This window comes from Dermochelys coriacea, chromosome 1 (assembly GCF_009764565.3).
Source record: "Dermochelys coriacea isolate rDerCor1 chromosome 1, rDerCor1.pri.v4, whole genome shotgun sequence".
NCBI classification, from domain to species: domain Eukaryota; kingdom Metazoa; phylum Chordata; order Testudines; family Dermochelyidae; genus Dermochelys; species Dermochelys coriacea.
This window is the reverse complement of record NC_050068.2, coordinates 317,537,068-317,556,046: the sequence shown is the minus strand read 5'-3', so window position 1 is coordinate 317,556,046 and position 18,979 is coordinate 317,537,068. Positions and strand designations below refer to the sequence as shown.

At 38.8% G+C, this 18,979-nt stretch overlaps 1 protein-coding gene across 4 annotated transcripts; it reads left to right on the top strand.

Moving 5' to 3' along the window:
* The first annotated feature begins 27 nt into the window (after nt 1-27).
* Nucleotides 28-18,175, top strand: CRELD2 (cysteine rich with EGF like domains 2). Of its 4 annotated transcripts, XR_006275500.1 has the most exons (11): nt 49-363; nt 1,231-1,313; nt 3,385-3,495; nt 5,477-5,568; nt 6,938-7,114; nt 8,493-8,591; nt 12,589-12,672; nt 13,777-13,872; nt 14,099-14,171; nt 14,765-14,917; nt 15,189-15,329. XR_006275500.1 is itself a non-coding variant. In XM_038387008.2 (10 exons), exons 1-10 carry the CDS (start codon nt 214-216, stop codon nt 17,637-17,639), a joined length of 1,092 nt encoding a protein of 363 aa, XP_038242936.1. In that variant the 5' UTR covers nt 28-213; the 3' UTR covers nt 17,640-18,175. The 4 variants fall into 4 exon arrangements, 3 of the variants coding, with proteins under 3 accessions (XP_038242936.1, XP_043352225.1, XP_043352227.1); XM_038387008.2 differs by lacking the exons at nt 14,099-14,171; nt 14,765-14,917 and adding an exon at nt 17,581-18,175 and having other exon boundaries at nt 28-363; XM_043496290.1 differs by lacking the exons at nt 14,765-14,917; nt 15,189-15,329 and having other exon boundaries at nt 14,099-14,494.
* Nucleotides 18,176-18,979: the final 804 nt, after the last annotated feature.

Sequence of the window (18,979 nt, the reverse complement as noted above, 5' to 3'; positions counted from 1 at the left end):
GCCACGTTCCTACGGGCTCGCTGTCTGCTCCAATGGGCGCCGGGGTTGGAGTATGCGTGAGGCTGACGCGGAAATCCGAATGGGGGGAGCGGCTGGGTCCGGCCGGCCGGCGTGGCTCGGCTCGGGGATTGTCAGAGTAGCTCGTGGGGCGCTGCCGGGAGCCGGCTCTTGAGCGAGGGGCGGCTGTGGCCCGCTTCCCCCTGCCCTCGCGCCATGAAACCCGGCCCGCGTCGCGGCGGTGCGCCGGTGGCCGCGGCGCTGGTGCTGTGCGCCGCCCTGCTGGTGCCGCCCGCCCGGGGCGCCGGGCCGCGGCCCCGCCAGGCCTGCGCCACCTGCCGGGGCATCGCGGACCGCTTCAACCAGGTGGGCATCGCAGGGGGGCGGCCGGGGGAGCCGCGCGTCGCACGGACATGGAGATGGAACCCAGGCGTCCGGGGCCCCGAGAGCGGGGCAGGCTCCCAGCCTTGTGTGACCTCCTAGGGCGGAGCCTCGCTCCGGGGCTGCTGGCGAGGCAGGGGCGGTCCGTGCCTCACGCCGTGCTGGGGCGAGAGGCTCCCTTCGCATCTCTTCTTGGGGCTGCCGAGCTACTGGGGTTCGAGACTTCAGCGCGTTGGGCTGTGGTTCATTCTCCGCCCGGTGTGATGCGCCGGCTGCTGGAGCGACTGTGCGCCGGCTCTTTGTTGTCACCTTGGCTCTTCTGTTCTATGGATGCGTGTGTGGGTGTGTGTGTGTGTGTGTGTGAGAGACGCTACATGTGGGAACATTCATCCGAGTATCGGGATAAAATCCTGGTCCTATTGATCTCCATGGCAAAACTTCCACTGACTTCAGTGAGGCTGGGATTTCACTCGCATTCCCATATGGCAGGAAACCAAGCTTAATACAGACTATTCCAGAACCTTATTATGCAAATGACAATCTAGGCACCAGGTATTATTGTAACTTATCTTTTTTTTTTTTTTTTTCATTTGTCTTCTAACCCCCTCCCCACACCCCACCCCGATTGCTTTTCATCACGTTGTCTCATATAACATTGGATGGTAAGCTTCAAAATCTTGTTTTACTTTTTTGTAAGGCACCTATCACAACTTTGCATGTTGTGAAAGTTATAAATATCGCTTTTTTTTCCCATTACACTTAAAATGTGATTACTTTTTAATAGTAAAGGTCTACGTGGATAATTATTTCAATAAAACTTACTGTTTAAAAATATTTTGTCTTCTTCTGTAGGGATTGGCGGATACAGCAAAAAAGAATTTTGGTGGTGGGAACACTGCTTGGGAAGAGAAAACACTATCCAAGTATGAATCCAGGTACAGTATATCTACGAACTTTTACTTCATGACCAAGCCATGCTTCTCATCTGCCATAATGTTATAGCAATCTGTACAAAAGCATAAATATTGAACATATTTTGTAGAATAATAAAATAAAGCTATAAGAAAAGGAGTACTTGTGGCACCTTAGAGACTAACAAATTTATTTGAGCGTAAGCTTTCGTGAGCTACAGCTCACTTCATTGGATGCATTCAGTGGAAAATACAGTGCGGGGAGATATATGCATAGAGAACATGAAACAATGGGTGTTACCATACACACTGTAACCAGGGTGATCACTTAAGGTGAGCTGTTACTAGCAGGAGAGTGGGGGGAGGGCTTTTGTAGTGATAATCAAGGTGGGCCATTTCCAGCAGTTGACAAGAACTTCTGAGGAAAGTGAGGGGTGGGGGGAGATAAACATGGGGAAATAGTTTTACTTTGTGTAATGACACATCCACTCCCAGTCTTTATTCAATCCTAATTTAATGGTGTCCAGTTTGCAAATTAATTCCAGTTCAGCAGTCTCTCTTTGGAGTCTGGTTTTGAAGTTTTTTGTTGTAATATTGCAACTTTTAGGTCTGTAATCGAGTGACCAGAGAGATTGAAGTGTTCTCCAACTGGTTTTTGAATGTTATAATTCTTGATGTCTGATTTGCGTCCATTTATTCTTTTATGTAGAGACTGTCCAGTTTGACCAATGTACATGGCAGAGGGGCATTGCTGGTACATGATGGCATATATCACATTGGTAGATGTGCAGGTGAATGAGCCTCTGATGGTGTGGCTGATGTGATTAGGCCCTATGATGGTGTCCCCTAAATAGATATGTGGACACAGTTGGCAATGGGCTTTGTTGCGAGAATAGGTTCCTGGGTTAGTGTTTTTTTTTCCCCATAATGACAGGTTTCAGAGTAGTAGCCATGTTAGTCTGTATTCGCAAAAAGAAAAGGAGTACTTTTCACTTCATCGGAGCTGTAGCTCACGAAAGCTTATGCTCAAATAAATTTGTTAGTCTTTAAGGTGCCACAAGTACTCCTTTTTCTTTTTGCGAATACAGAATAACACGGCTGCTACTCTGAAAATAAAGCTATGTGTTCTTAATGATTTCTGATCTAATACGACCAATTTCATACTTCCAGGGATATTAGCAGTTTTTGATGAAGACTACACTCCAGTGTTTTAACCCTCTATCTGATTTTTACCAACACCACCAAAAACTAGGCTCCATTATCTCACGCTGTTGAAAATCTTGTGAGGTTATTTAGCCATTTATTGAATAGTTTTGTGTTTTTTTTTGTTTTTTCTCTGTCAGAGCTATCATAGGCTTGATCTTAATCCCAAGATGCAGTCATATTTGTTGCATTAGAGTTTGTTAAATAATCGGTCCCTAAATGCCTGCACTATTGTAGAATGTGATGTTTTAGCAGTGTTGGTCCCCGAATATTGGAGAGAGAAAGAGGGTGAGGTAACCAACTTCGACAGACAGCAATCCAAAGGTCCAGACTTTCTCCCTGTTTCAATGCTAGAACAGTTTATGCTTTACCTTCCCATTTCTTGCATCTGTAGGATTAAAAAAAAAAACAAACCTGCCACTCTGAATTATATTCTTCTCCCCATCTGCAAATTCAGTATTGAATTTTGGTCTCTGAGTAATAAGATGCTAGTGTGAAACGTCTAGATTTGAGTAACTGCCAAAGCTGTGGATTTATATTGCTTGCCCGTATCTGATTTTACTGATAATTATTAAAAATGTTGTTGTTGAAACTTTTTTTCTTTTTTTCCTTTGCAACCCTCTATAATCTATAAATATAACTGGTAAAATTAAAGTGGTTCTTATGATTTTGTTCTTCACTGGTGCTAGCTGCTTAGTTGATGATGCAATATTAGCTAACTCTTAATGCTTCTGCAAGAGTTGTTTTGTTTGGTTGCTATATTTGGGAACTGGCCCAAATCACACCACAAAGTGATCATGTAATAAAAGTTAAGAGGTTGGAGTCTAGATGCTCAGTGATCACATACCATCCTTAAATTTAATTTTAAACTTGTAACTTTTTTCCCTTCTAGTGAAATCCGTCTTGTAGAGATCATAGAGAACCTGTGTGACAGCAGTAACTTTGAATGCAACAACATGGTAGAAGAACATGAAGAACGTATAGAGAACTGGTGGTTCAAACTGTAGGTAACAAAATCTCTAGTGAGGTCTTTATTTGTGGATAAATATCTAAGAGGACAATCCATCATTACCAAATCGTGTGTCTGATTAATAAGAATAGCTCAGCTTCACTTTTTTTTTTCCCCCTCCACACTACAGTAATTCAGTAAGAAGTTACTATTTCTTTCTCTGTGTGGTCACTGATCAGTTAGGATTATGGAATCAGAGTAAACTGTGGAGAAAGTTCATAGGGTAGCTATGAAATTATTCTGAGGTTATTTTATATTTATACTGCACCTCTCATTCCAAAGGCTCTAAAAGCACTTTATTACTCTATACACAAAGTATTATGAAATGCAGAAATCTCTGGACTGAAAGGTAGTACCCAATTGGCATGCAGTACAGCAATGAGGAAAGGTAGACATTTAGCTAAGACACCCTGGCAAACACTTTTTTAATAAGAAAAAAGATCTTGAGATCTCTGTTCAAGTACCTTGAGCAAAAAGACCTAGCTCTTCTTAAATTTTGAAAGACTATTCACAATAAATAGAATATTGTTCTATTTACCTTGTATGGATCAGTTGCTAGATCTATGAGCCTGTGGAGTTTCTTGTTGTTTGTCCTATATGAACATTACCTTAAAGACACAGGCAGTGTGTACATACTGTTTCTTTTTGGTTGTTTTCCTGGCTTACTAACTCGCTGTATAGAAGGTTGATGCTAATGTGAGTCCAGGAATTTGATCCCTTGTGAACTTGTAGCATTTTTCTAATAGCCTTCGGTACAATCCGATGGTTTATTACTGTTCCCATCCTGATCAATGGTTAAGACTTCTATGTACTACTGTAATATAAATAAATAAAAATCATAGTGAGGATGACTTTGTAGAATTCCATATCTCTTCCCTAATTCCAGATATTTTCTCAGTTTACAGGTAAAAAAGTAGCCCTTCTAACTGCCAGTTCTGCCAAATTAACCTGGGATTAGTAGGGCCAATTATGCTTGTATTACTTCATCATGCACTCCAGCACCTCCCTACAGCCCGCCGCTTCCTGCAGCTCCCATTCGCTGGGAACGGTGAACCGCGGCCACTGGGAGCTGCAGGGGGCTGGGCCTGCAGAAGGTCAATGTCGGCAAAATGTCTTGTGGCCTGCAATCAGCAGGTTGCCCAGGTTTATATATATTCCATACCTTAAGAAAAAAAATTAGCTAGTTGGACTGTTGCCTCACTGTTTACCTTTTCCCTTACTTTTTAAAATCAGGGCATATGAAATGAGAGCTACAAAAACTATTTAAATAATGAAAGGTGTGTAATAAACAGAAAAGCTTTAAAGTAATTTGGTTTTGGAATACCATCAGATTCTGGAAGGCTTCCAGAATTAAGGCATCATTGAATTAAGAAAGCCCTTTCCATTTAGAAAAAGGAGTACTTGTGGCACCTTAGAGACTAACAAATTTATTAGAGCATAAGCTTTCGTGAGCTACAGCTCACTTCATCGGATGCATTCAGTGGAAAACACAGGGGGAGATTTATATACATAGAGAACATGAAATGCATCCGATGAAGTGAGCTGTAGCTCACGAAAGCTTATGCTCTAATAAATTTGTTAGTCTCTAAGGTTTCACAAGTACTTCTTTTTGCGACTATAGACTAACATGGCTGCTACTCTGAAATCTTTCCATTTAGGAATCCAATTAAGAGAGCTTTTTCTGGAAGGCGTCACTGAATTAAGATAGCTCTTTCCATTGTTGACAGAAAAAAATTGTGATACATTTTAAAATTATTTAATCCATATGTTTTGATTTATTTTTGTTCTGTCCTCCAAAACTACACTTCACTTTTTTTATAATAGTGTCAGCCAAGGTGAGACGTTTGCCCATGCACTACTCTTGAGAATTGTGTTAAACATGTATATTTCAAACAGTAGACTTTTGTTGAGTTGTGTGATGTGCTAGATACAGGAATCTTTGCTCCTTTTAAGAAATTTAATGTCTATTATACAGAAAGAAGAAGTATCCTGACTTGTTTAAATGGTTTTGTATAGAAACTACTGAAGTTTGCTGCCCAGCTGGAACATATGGACCAGACTGCCTTGGTATTTCTTTAAATTAAAATTACTGTAATATTTTTAAACCCATTAGTATGTTGGCTCTGTTTTATCCAGTCATCTAATGCTTGTCTCTTCTGAACTGCTTTGTAAAAATAGAACCTTGCTGGAGACTCCATCTGACTTAATGGGGGTCCAGATCAAAAGAGGTGAGAGGGAAGTGGTATCTTGAAGTGGGGGCTGAGCAGGCAGAACCATAACAATGAGGGTTAGTGTCCAGATACAATGGTGATATATTTACAATAGTACTACAGTAAATAGCAGGAAGCATGTGCACATATGGCAGTAGCTAGAGTAGCTGAAGATGGAACAGCAGTTGAGAGGCCAGAGACAGCGAAGCATCTGGAGGCTGCTGGGGAAGACGCAAGCAAATCCACAGTTGAGGATCAGGTGGAATGGAGAGTAGGAGAAATGGGAGGGAGGCAGCTGGAGAGGTTTAGGAGCATCAACAGAGGAAGCACAGTAGCTAGGTGATTCTGGGAAAAGAGTAGAAGAGGGTGGGAAGAGGAGAGGGTTAGATCAAAGTGACGCTGCATCTATGAGAGAACTACAGACCTGGCTGAGTGACAGGCCAAGGCTGCCCTCTAAAGTGGTGTCTTGGTAATAGGGTTAGCTCAAAAATTGACCTCTCCTATAAGTAGTGCCATTAATACCTGTCTGCATTTTCAATCTGATCACTCTTTTTGCGATCCGACTATCTTTTTGTTAAACGCTAAATAGATGAAGCCTGATTAAATGAATTCCAAAGTACATGAAATTTGTCTTCCTGAAACACACATTCATTTAAGACGTGGAATTAACTTAGTCAAAACTCCAGTAAGCAGATTGCACGGACGTAGCTATTTCATGTTGGCGCTGGTTGGAGTTAAAAACATTTGGATGTGTATATGCAAGTGAGCAAAGGGTAGGGTCATTTCCTCAATCTAGGCCCCTTTGCTACCTTTTTTTCAGCAAGTCTATTTTCTTGCATCTATTTTTCAAGAAATGATATAAAAAGAAATTCAGCACAACAGGTAAACTCCAGATAACTCCAAAATTCTAACGAAAATGTCCCTGAGACATTGATTATTGGCATTGACCTGTATACTGACGTACAAAATTAAGATCCTAGCATGGGACTTTTTTTTTTGGTTTCAAGAGTAGAACACAACTTCTGAGGAGGTTCTGCTCATGATGTGATCTTCTAGTGTGAAAAATAAATTACCCCCTCACTTTTTATTGGCTAGTTTGGGAACGGGTGGGTGATGGAAGGGTTGGGGTGGAAGGAGATAGAAAATACTCCTGTTTAGAAATTCAAGGTTTTTTTCCCCATAGTAATGAAAAGTTGTAAGTTATAATGTTTTAACCCTCTTTGTAGCATGTCGTGGTGGATCAGAAAGGCCTTGCCATGGAAATGGTCACTGTGATGGAGATGGCACTAGAGGTGGGGATGGATCATGCAGTTGTAACAGGGAGTACACAGGAGAGTTTTGTCTAGACTGCGCTGATGGTTATTACAGCATCCTGAAAAATGATACACATTCCGTTTGTGCAGGTAACTAGCATTTGCTTTCATCTTTGATAACCCTTTGTTAGTAGTTAAGAATTCTAATAAATAAAATATCTTAGAAAATTGTGCAAGTAGAGGATATGAGCTGACAAGAAATGAGAGGGGGAAAAAATCAGAGTGGTTAGATTACTGTGTCTTAACAGTGAGACATATCAGTCATGCACATGTTCCATTGTGGTGGAGCATCTGAGGATCTGGCAAATCATTCTTCTGAACGGTCTTTGTTTTTTGTTGATCTCTTCTGACAATAATCTTTGACTTCTGCTACAAAGTTACTTAATTATTACATGTAACTATTGATTTTAATTGCAGAGATAATACATTAAAATATGTAGCAAATATCCTACAAAATTTTGACCTTAGGTTACCATATAATGGTTTACATTATAGCCTGTGTAATAGCCTGCCCTGGTCACTTAAATGGATTTTGGCTAAAAATATTTTCAAGTTCCATCTAAAAGATAAACCTCACAGTTGTATAGCTTCATTCTAATACTCTAATTTTGCAATTTAGTGCAGAGCAGACTAATTTAGTAGCTTAAAAAACATGATTGTAGGATTTAACTAAAGGTTACTTAACATTAACTGAACTATTAGTAGCACAATTTGGCAATATAATAACGCAGTTATGTAGCACTTTTTTTTCCATCTGACTTGCTCCATATTATGATCTAAAGAAATTTTATCCAGTAGTATCAAATCCTAATGCTGGATGCATAGCATGTTTCACCAAGCCTTTTGAAGCCAGTACCATCTCAGGTTGTTGGATCCTAAAGCAAAATTATGCGCTTAAAAAAAAGTGAAGTTTGCTGATTCAGTAGGTAGCACTGCTCTGGGTTAGTACTAAACTAGTGCCCTGTGCTAGTGAACAGAGTTTTGCAGGAGTTGCTGTATTTCTGATAAGAGGTGAAATTGGTTTTAACCACTTCCAGTGATCTGATAATTTCATGGCTCTCCTCTCAACACAAAGGTGCCAACCTCTCTGTACTTACTAAGTTCTAATGTGGGTAACTACATTCTGTCCCACCTCTTCATTACACTTATGCAAAATACAAAAACAAAAAACCCAGCTAGTTGTATAGTGTTGCTAGTTAAAATGCTTGCTCTCTTCCACTCCATAGGTGGTCAGATTTTGGTAGTGTGTGAATGGAAGTGTATGTGGTTAAAACTAAAATAATATATATGATGCTCAGAATAAATCTGAGGGTTTTTTTATAAAGAATCATTTATACGTTAATGTGAACAGGTCACTTCTGGCCAATTCTAGTATTTGGTTGCCTGAAGACTTACACTTTTGAAAGAAAATCTAATTTGTTTAAAGCACAAGTTAATATAGCTCTAACTGCTCAAAATCTCTTTCTAGCTTGTCATGATGCTTGTAAAACTTGCACTGGCTCAACTGACAAAGACTGCAAAGATTGTAAAGAGGGCTGGATCAAAAATGAGGAAGAAACCTGTGTGGGTAAGCAAGGTCTTGTCCATGCTAACACAAAGTTCAACACATTTTAAAAAATAGTTGAAGTGAACAGCAATAAGCTTAGACCACATCAATCTGAAACCATTCCATGAGAAGAGCATTTATGCTATCTTCTGAAAACTAGCTCAGATGTGTTCTGTGATTTATGGTAGTCTCTTGATTCCTGACTTGTAACATAATGCATGGCAATACCGGAAGGATATCTTCCTTTTTCTCAATAAAATGCCTTTCAACAGCATAACAAATCAGTCTGAGATTACCAAGTAATCTAAACTGAAAGCTTGCATCTGTAATCCACTGAACCACAAATGTAGATATAGCAAATATCACATTGCTGATAAACGTGGGTACATTTGAATACTAAATGTTTTTAATTAGTGCTTTAGAAATACCTTGAATGGCATCATACTATGTATTGTGGGATTGCCTAAGAGAACTTATAGAAAAGTTATGCAGGTCCACAGATAGTTCCATCTAAGGTGCGCACCTGGGTGGCCAGACATGAGAATGAAGGGCCACCCACCTAATTAGTGGAGCCATGCAGGCGTGGCTTTGCTACTTAGGTGCCTGGACCCTGGAAAAGACCCACATGTAAGGTGAGGTAGTCGCCTTGGGGGGGAATAGAGGGTAGGTGGGATGGGGAAGTGGGGTGAAAAGAGGTGTGTGTGTGGGGGGGGGGGAATTTGGGACGTGCAGGGCTGTGGCAGCCAGAGAAAGAGGTGACTTTCCCCAGCTCCAGGACTGTGGCTGCTGGGGAAAGACCCCCTCCTTCCCAGCCACAGCTCAGGGGCTGCCATGGCAGGGGAGAGAGGGTACGTCCGTCGCATTAAAAAGGTAAGACTACCGATATTAAAAATATGAGTTGTGTGCTTTTATTTATAGAACAAAAAAATTGTTTTTATTTTATTTTTAATATCGCTTTTATCCAAAGTGCTTTACAATAGTTAGCCAACAGTACAAATGACATTTGGCAAGATCATTAAGTGGTCCACTGAGACCCTCAGCAATTTTCAAGTGGTCTGTAAAAAAATGTTTTTGAGATCCACTGGTATAGAGCAAGTCTTTCCCCAATACTGGCTACAGATTATAATACAGACACTGTCTAAATGCTAATCCTCTAGAAATATCTCTTCTCTGACCAACTTCTATTGGTGAGACAGACAAGCTTTCAAGCTTCACAGAGCTCTTCAGGTCTGGACATGGTGGTAACAGATCAAACAGATGGTTCAGCATAAGTAGTTAGCACATATAAGGGACCACTCAAGATGAAGTAGCCTTTTAAAACCCCTGTAGTCATAGGACAGGGGTAGTCAGTTATTTTTGTCAAGGTCCAGATTTCTTGGTCAAGGTAAACCCAAGGCTCAGACTTCAGAGAATCATTTTTTCACACTTTAATAACAATAGTGATAATAAGCACATAAAAAGATTTTGTGGTCTATTCAAAAGCATCTGGCAGTCTGGATTTGGCCCATGGTCCACCTGTTGACTACCTCTGTCATAGGACAAAAAAGTGGGTTAGCGGGTTATACATGGTGGTTGTAATAAGCCATAAATCCAGTGTCTTTATTAAGACAATGATTTGTAGTATCTAGCAAAGTTATGAATTTCCCAGACCTGAGGGAGACTTCTGTGTAGCTCAAAAGCTTCTTTCTCATTAGCAGAAGTTGGTTCAATAAGATATTCTCACCCACCTCATCTCTCTAATATCCTGGGACTAACACTGCTACAACACGGTGTACAATCTTTTGGGAAAGCATGAGGGGTTCTTCATACATGCAATGATGTGTCTGAGCTACAGAAACACGAAGTATAGAACACAACTTTTTAATATTAGGTGTTAGAAATAATTTTCCTTACATTTAAGGTACAATACAACAGCTTCCACGTAAGCATTCCTTAGTTCAAAGGCCACTTGGCATTGGTTACATCCAAAATAGAAAAATAAGCATATATATTCCTATACACCATATCCTAGCAACAGTACAGTTGTAAGTATTGGCCAAAAGATTTACAACAGGTTCACGCCTGAGAGGTACCCTTCATTGTGTGAATCAAAGCAGTAAAGAAAAGCTCTGACTAAAGAACTCCTGAAGAACCTTAGTTTGTTTTACAGTGTATAAAAAGCATGTCATTGCTAGTTATCGGACCTTAGCCAAAGCTAGATGAGGCAGTTTTAGGGCTGAATCCTATCCTCTGTCCCAGTTAAGACAAGGTTCATGGCTGGACCCCTTTCTTTTCAAGGTTTCCTTCTATCTTATTTTGATATATTTTCCCCTAACTGGACTAAGCATTCCTTTTCAAAATAGACTTGTAAAAGTTTACTGCAGCTGGTACCTAATTACCTGTTTTCTTAATTTCTATTGTTCAGCCCAAACCTTCAGTAAGATGCACTGGTATTTCCTGTATCGCTACAAATTTAACACAACTCTTCTCTCTCATAATCTTTTATTCGTTTGGTCACACATTCAGCCTATTACTCATACTAATATTCAAACTCAGTTTAAAACCATAGTTTACTCAGGCCTAATGTGGGCCTATATTCCTATATTGGGATTTTTTCTTATCAGCTAATGCAGTACTACTTGTAGCTGCCCGAAGTAGGTGGTGTCAAGAAATTCTGGATGGTCTTAATTCTTAGTACTACAGAATTAAATCTACAAATTTACACTTTATCAGTACCAAGGTTTAACAGTAGTAAGTAGATCAGATACAATAACCACAAGCCTTTGGGGGGGGGGAAAAAAACAAACTTGTGTGGACATGGCCCCTTTAGAAGTGACTGGCATGAACTAGTATACAATCAACAGAATTACAGCTATTGTCTATCCTTTGTAGGTAACTGTAGAACACTATAGGAAAAGCATCTGTACAAGTTACATCAAGGAAATAATAGGTATGATGTAAGCAGCAGCAGGGAGAAGTGGGCAGCAAGGATGACCCGAGCAGCCTTACTCTGTCTGATTTTTAGTTGAGTGGATTTGCACCCTTTCCTTGAATTTACAACCAAAATGATCATGTACTTGGCTTCCTAAAGTGGCATTAATGTTCAACATGGCTTATTAATCAAACTTAATTTCTTTTTCAATCCTGTGTTATACTTTCGTCTTCAATCTTGTATCTTTAACGACATTGCAAGTTACAGTAGAACCTCAGAGTTACGAACACCTCAGGAATGGAGGTTGTTCAAAACTTAATGTTTGTAACTCTGAACAAAATATGGTGGTTCTTTCAAAAGTTTACAACTGAACACATTGACTTAATACAGCTTTGAAACTTTACTATGTAGGAGGAAAATACTGCTTTTAGCCATCTTAATTTAAATGAAACAAGCACAGAAACTATTTCCTTACCTTATCAAATTTTTTTTGAATTTTCCCTTTGTTTTTTAGTAATTTACATTTAATACAATATTTGCATTTTTGTTTTTTTTGTTTTTTACTATTTTGGATGTAACCAGCAGTCTCTGCTGCTGCCTGATTGCATACTTCTGGTTCCAAATGAGATGTGTGATTGACCGGTCAGTTCATAACTCAGGGGTTCGTAACTCTGAGGTTCTACTGTAGTGTTTATGTGATTAGCACAGGAGAATGCATACCTCCAAGTGTTAGACTTGGAAACACATCAGGATGTGAGGTTTTTTCAGTCTCAGTTGCTTTTTATTTAACTTGAAATCATTCCAGTCTGAAGTGTCTGTCTTACTGCTGCTCTAAACAGAATGAAGTTTCCTTAGTACTTGAGTGTCAAATACACTTTTTCAAGTTGAGCAAATTAATACTGGGCACTGAATACTTTTTTGCTTTCAGGACATTGTGGGCCTGATGCAAACCTATTGGACGGGAGTCTTTTATTGACTTCAGAGGACTTGGATCGTGACCTGTATAAAGTAGTTCTTGCAGGATGTTGAAGATTAACACTTAAACATTATGCTAACACTTAAACATTCCACAGTTGTAGATAACCTGTGTCATTTCTTATGTTTCAGATGTGGATGAATGTGCTGTAGAGGCTTCTCCTTGCAAAGATGATCAGTACTGTCTAAACACAAATGGATCTTTTATATGCAAAGGTTTCCTTTCAATTACCTTAACATTTAGAATAATATTTGATCTATATAGAAAGGAACAAATTCTGTTACTTTCTTCCGCTAGATACGCATGACTAATACTGTTGCTTCAAAAATACTCTTTTTTAATTTAACTATAATTTTTTTCTGTCCTAACCACAAGTTAGAATAAGAGAATTTGCTGTTTGTAACTGCTTCCTTTTTCATATTTCATTTGAGGGATGTTTGTATAATTGACATCATCTGTAGAGTATCTTGAAGTTTGTTGCTTGTGTTCAGAATCTGAATGTATTAGTATTGACACATACTGCAATTTTTTACAACCTTGTCTACGTCACCATTATAAATCAACTTTGTTTATAAAACACTTAAAGCCTCTTATACTATTTGCAGCACTAAATGATGATATAGTTACAACTAGAATACCATTAATTATTTTCAGCTTTTCCTTGCTCTTAACTTTTTTAAACTTTCTTTATTGATCAAACTTTCTGTGCTTGGTTTCAACTTAAAGTGGACTTTTCTGGAATGCTTGAAGAAAACTAAATATATATATTTTTTTTTTCCGTTTCACAAAGTCCTCAAAATGTAAACTAATGTATTGTTGACATGTTAAACCCTCACTGCAGAAAACTGTCTGGCTAAATAGTAGAAACTATTCAGCTTAATAATGGGTAACCTCCACTGCCCACAAGGAATGTTTAAATGTTAATATTAACCAGCACAGGCAGTTTCTTTTCATGTTCTTTGTTTAGTTTTCAAATCAAGAAAGCTGTATTACCCTCCTCCCCAAAATCCAAATTTAAGATTACAAAATTAAATGCACAACAGTGAAGAAACTAACTTGGAGCTCATCGGGGCTGTCCTTTTGTTCAGTTAAACATCCTTATAATAGTGCTCAGTCCTGATTAGGGGGAGATGGGGAGGGGCCTATAGGTGGTTCCATGTTGGACATGTGAACAAGTTAGTATTATTTTGGGAACTTTAATTTCTTTCACATTTTTCCCCTTTTTCTTATGTAAATTTGTGAGCTTAAATTCAAGATATAATCTTTTCTGTTTACATCTCATCTGCATTCCAGTATTCATTAATGGTGTTTTGTTTTAGCATGTGATGCTAGCTGTGTAGGCTGCATAGGAGAAGGTTCTGGCAAATGTAAAAACTGCTTGTCTGGATACACAATAGAAGATGAAAAGTGTACAGGTTAGTTGGATTTTTGAGTTACTCTTAATGTACTGTAGTGCACTTGTTGGATCAAAATATGTTCCAAAAGCTGGAATACAAGATGGTTTATTGCTGAGTGTGTCTCTTTTTAAATGTTACTCTATTAGAGCTTCAGCTCTTGTAAATGCTCAAAATGTTTCATAAAATAAAAAGCTCAGCAGTCCACTGGTTTTATGTAACAATAAAGATCCCTTCTAATATTCAGGCACTCTTCATATGGCTAAACTGATCTACAGCAAGGCCTAAAAAGACTAGACACTGCTACACAGGGGAAAAAGGTATTGCGTTTAACACTTAATGTTTTTTCCTGGTATATCCATTATAGTGACAAGATAACTCATTCAGGAGAGTCAAACATATGGCCTCATGATTTCTGACCTGAATTACTGTACATGCTCATGTTATGCAGACTCTAAGCTTTAATTTTTATTAAAAGCAAGCTTGCAAATATGAACAGTGTAGTATGTCATGTCTGCCAGAGTTAGCAGGCAGCCTGAAACAATGCCGCAGACATGTGTACTCTGTCTCCTGTTAATTTCATCAGAGGGGCAACTCTGAAGCCCCGGGATGATACTTTGGTGTCTACATTAATTATTTCATTGGTGGTTACTTTAGCATTGGGAAAAGAGGTGGAGTGAACCCCTCAAGGGGTGGAAATGGGAGTTGCTGTGGGGAAGGAAATTTGGAGGGAAGAACAGAGGACATACAAAGAGGGAGCAAAACAGTGAAGGGAAGATGGGGAGAGAAGATTAAAACAGGCAGATGTATCGATGGCCTAAAGAGGAGCATTTTCCTATTAAATGTGACCATATGGTACTGAAAAAATAGTTTACTACACAAAGCCTCTGATCTCCCCTTGATGTCTGTGCAGATCTTCCACTGACATCTGAGATTTGCTGTATATTGAGATGAGTACAAAGTCCTGAATTTATCCCACCCCATGATCTACAATCAAACATGGAATCAGCACACTCCCTCTCAATGAGTTTGACATCTCTGTCTGAAGTCAGCAGAATCAAGACGGGTTACTCTGACAGAATTCAAAACTATGGGCAGGATTTCTGCCTTTTTCAGTACTGAGGAGAGCAGTAAATGAATATACTAGAAGTGCCTTGACATCCACAGAGGAAGAGAGCAATGTTTGTCTTCCCTTGTTAAAATTAAATGCGTCTTGAAAGTTCTTTGCAAACTCCTATGTATCTGATTGTTGGACACTTTCGTAGAACTGGATGCTAGCAGTTTTCACTATAAATGAAACAGTTGTTTGTTTTAAAGCAATTAACTTCTTTTTTTAGATATTGATGAGTGTAACCTTGCTGAAAAAGTGTGTGTAAGAGAAAATGAAGACTGTATTAATACCCCGGGCAGTTACACATGTGTCTGTTCAGAAAGCTTTGAAGAAAAAGACGGTATTTGTGTTCAGACTGTAAAAGCAGGTGAGTGACTTAAAGGCCCTGAAACTTTAGTACAGCATGCGTAATGTATCAGGCTTACAAGGTGTGAATACTCTACAGCTTTGACACTATATTTGTTCTGAGAGTATCCAGTCACTTCCACTTTGTCATCTGTGGGTGCATGTATACACATCCATCGACCCTTAATCTGGGCCTCCTGTTTTACTGTCTTTAATATTAAATCATTTGTGGAGAAGGCATTCCCAGATAGAAGTATCAGTATTTAATTTTATTGTCCTACTGGTCCACTTTCTATTTGATAGTACCTTTCCTTCTACTACTTTTTATTTTTGTCCTCCCCTTGGGGGAGAGCCCCTCTTGTGTAAGGGGTCAAAAAAAATCCAAACCAGGGTCTGTCTTATTGTTAAACTGGAGGGGATTCAGAAAAGAGCTACAAGAATTTGTGGTCTGGAGAAAACACCTTCTAATGAGAGACTTGAGATCAAGCCATGAAGTTCAAAGAGAAGGCTCTGGGGGAACTTAATCAGAGTCTGGAAATACCTACACAAGGAGAAGACCTCTGATGTCTGAGAGCTCTTTATTTTGGCAGACAAAGGCATAAATAAAAGATCCAGTGGTCAGAAGTTGACGCTAGAAAATGCAAATTTTAAATAAGATGCAAATTTTTAGGTCAGGGAAATTAACCATTGTAAGAGATCACTAATGGATGTGACAGATTTTCAGTCACTTGAAATAGTGGTTCTCAGCAAGGGTTACCTGTACCCCTGGGAGTACACAGACGTCTTCTAGTGGGTACATCAACTCATCTCGATATTTTTGTCTAGTTTTACCACAGACTACATAAAAAGCACTAGTGAAATCAGTACAAATTGAAATTTCATACGATGACTCATTTATACTGCTGTATATATGATGCACTGAAATATAAGTACAATATTTTCTTCCAATTGATTTATTTATAATATGGTAAATGAGACAGTAAGCAATTTTTCAGTAATAGTGTGCTGTGGCACTTTTTTGTATTTTTTGTCTGATTTTTGTAAGCAAGTAGTTTTTTTTAATTGAGGTGAAACTTGGGGTACGCAAGACCAATCAGACTCCTGAAAGGGGTACGGTAGTCTGGAGAGGTTGAGAGCCATTGAAAAGATGCTTTAATCTGACCAAGTTATTGAGCTTGATGCCTGCATTACTGGTTGGAAATCTATGACCAGTAATATGGAGGGGAGCTGACAGTCACACTAGGTGGTGATCGTCCCTTTTTGAGTTTTAATCCGTTAGTCCAGGTGAGCCATACTGTGCTGAAGCCCTCCTTAACTCCTTCACCCTTCCTAAGGTCATGAAGGATTGAGCTATGCTTGCCTTCAGTATAATTTTCACTAAATAGCTAAGTTAGCCACGCATGTGTGCAGTCTTCCTTAGCTGTGTTCTATGGGTCCAACCCACAGCCCACTAAAATCAGTAGAAATATTCCCATTTACTTTAGTGGGCTTTGGATCAGGCATTTTGAGTCTAACACAGCATAGAGATGTATTGCATGTTCACAATGTGAATTAATGGGGTTATAACTCTGAATGTCCCAGAATGTTCAAAAGGCACTTCTCCTTATTTCCCTGTTAAGTGTCAGTCTCCTACACAGCTGTTTGGGATATAGGTACATTAAGAGTTCTTTATTTTAATTGGAAGAGGATGTCTCTCCTTGTTATCAAATTAGCCAAATTGTTTGTTTGTTCTTAAACTTAAGTCAAAATTATAATACAGTGAAAACAAAGGCTTAATGGAAAAAGCTATGCTACTGGTATTAGAGTAGCAGCCATGTTAGTCTGTATCTACAAAAAGAAAAGGAGTATTTGTGGCACCTTAGAGACTAACAAATTTTATTTGAGCATAAGCTTTCGGGAGCTACAGCTCACTTCATCGGATGCATACAGCTTGAGCTTCCACCTTTTCTTTTTGCTGCTGGTATTGTGATTTGCTTCTGCTATAAGTGTATTCTAATTAAGTCCTCTGAAACTTGTATGATATAGAAACACTGGCTCAAGTAAGCACAGGCTCTGTAGACTGGAACCAATTTAAAAAGCTAAGACAGGAGACTAATGCAAGCAGGCATCTCCCTAATATGACTTGACACATGTTGCTGGTTCTTTCTTGATGGATACTCTTGGGTAGTTTCTTTTAACACAGTAAGTTCCCAGAGTCAAAAGGTGACAAATATGGTGGTACTTATTCTAAAATGTAATTAGAGGCTTTATTCTAACTGAGACACTTTTTACAGGAGAAGAAGTAGAAACATTGGCAACTGCACCTCCATCTGCTGGACATGAGGATTTATGATCTGCATTCCAAAGGAAGACAATACCTACACTTTAAATTATTGGACTAAAGTGCTGTTTACCTGATGTACTGTGGAAATGGTGTTGAATATGCAGGTTGCCAGTATGATTATTTTGGAAACGGATAGTGATTAATTGCCCTCCCAGCTGCATTTCTTCATTCACTTAAATAAATGCCACTTTTATACAGGTTTAATAAAACTCAAACTATGAACCTCACTCTAGATGGATAAAGTATAGAATTTGTTTGAATTGGTATATCTGATTTTAAAACAGTTTATTCTTAAGCAAACTACCTATTTCTCATTCTAGCATCTATTAGGACTGATAATCCTTTTTGAGGGGCTTAAGTTTATCCCTGAACTTCATAATTCAAACAAAATGAACTGACCATCTGGGGACTTCTGACGTGAATATTTTTTCTATAGTAGAATTTGACTTTTAGAAACTGTAAAAGGGAGTCTTTTTGGAAAACTCTTTTCTGAAATGAAAGCTGAATGCCAATATTGCATTCAATAAAGATTTATTTTGACTGGTGTGTGTCTCAAGTTGCAGACTTTCTCCACGCTCTACCTTAAATGTAAGTTACAGGGGAAAGTAGATGAAAGCAGAAAGATTCCTTCACAGTTTCAGTAATGGGAGAAAAGTGCTCTCACTCTCTGAGCAAACTTAATGGCATGTTTCTTCAGAAAGTTATCTATAAAACTGGATGAGTTCAAATTTCTCCTAAATAAAGCAGTTACATTAATGTTTGCATTGTACTAGGTGTTGTATCTACTCCAAGGCATGGTCCCTGCACTAAAGAGTTCATAGTTGTAAGCAGCTGCCTCTTTGAAGTTGCTAGAAATGAATGTTTTCACTAGATACTACATAAGCATAACAGTAACTACTTTGCTGGTGTGTATACAGTGCACAGTATATTAGCATCTTGCCAATGACAAAGCAATGGGTCATATTGAAACTAACAGGTTTCAGAGTAGCAGCCGTGTTAGTCTGTATTCACAAAAATTGAAAATATTATTATTTTTAAATATTACTATTTGTATTTATTCTTCCTGTGGCCCTCTTGTCTTTAGTGACTTGTACCAGGTACACTTTTAGTATGTAAGTATCTGAACTTTTCCATGTGCCAATAGATTGATGTAAAAACTATCTTTAACAATGAGCTTGATAGTGCTAGCATCTTTAAAAATAGTGGTATGAGTTTATATACCAACACTCAGCACGTAGTAGCTCAAGTGTTAAATTAAACTCATGTTACTGTACATTTTGCAGAGGGAGGTTACACTTAAGTGAAGTTTTTTTTAAATGAGGTAGTACATACCCTTGACTGGGAAACAG

Coding starts and splice junctions, on each gene's coding strand:
- CRELD2 (XM_038387008.2), top strand. CDS start 214: ATGAAACCCGGCCCGCGTCGCGGCGGTGCGCCGGTGGCCGCGGCGCTG. Junction 364..1,230: donor TCGCGGACCGCTTCAACCAG/GTGGGCATCGCA, acceptor CTTCTTCTGTAG/GGATTGGCGGATACAGCAAA. Junction 3,496..5,476: donor GAGAACTGGTGGTTCAAACT/GTAGGTAACAAA, acceptor TCTATTATACAG/AAAGAAGAAGTATCCTGACT.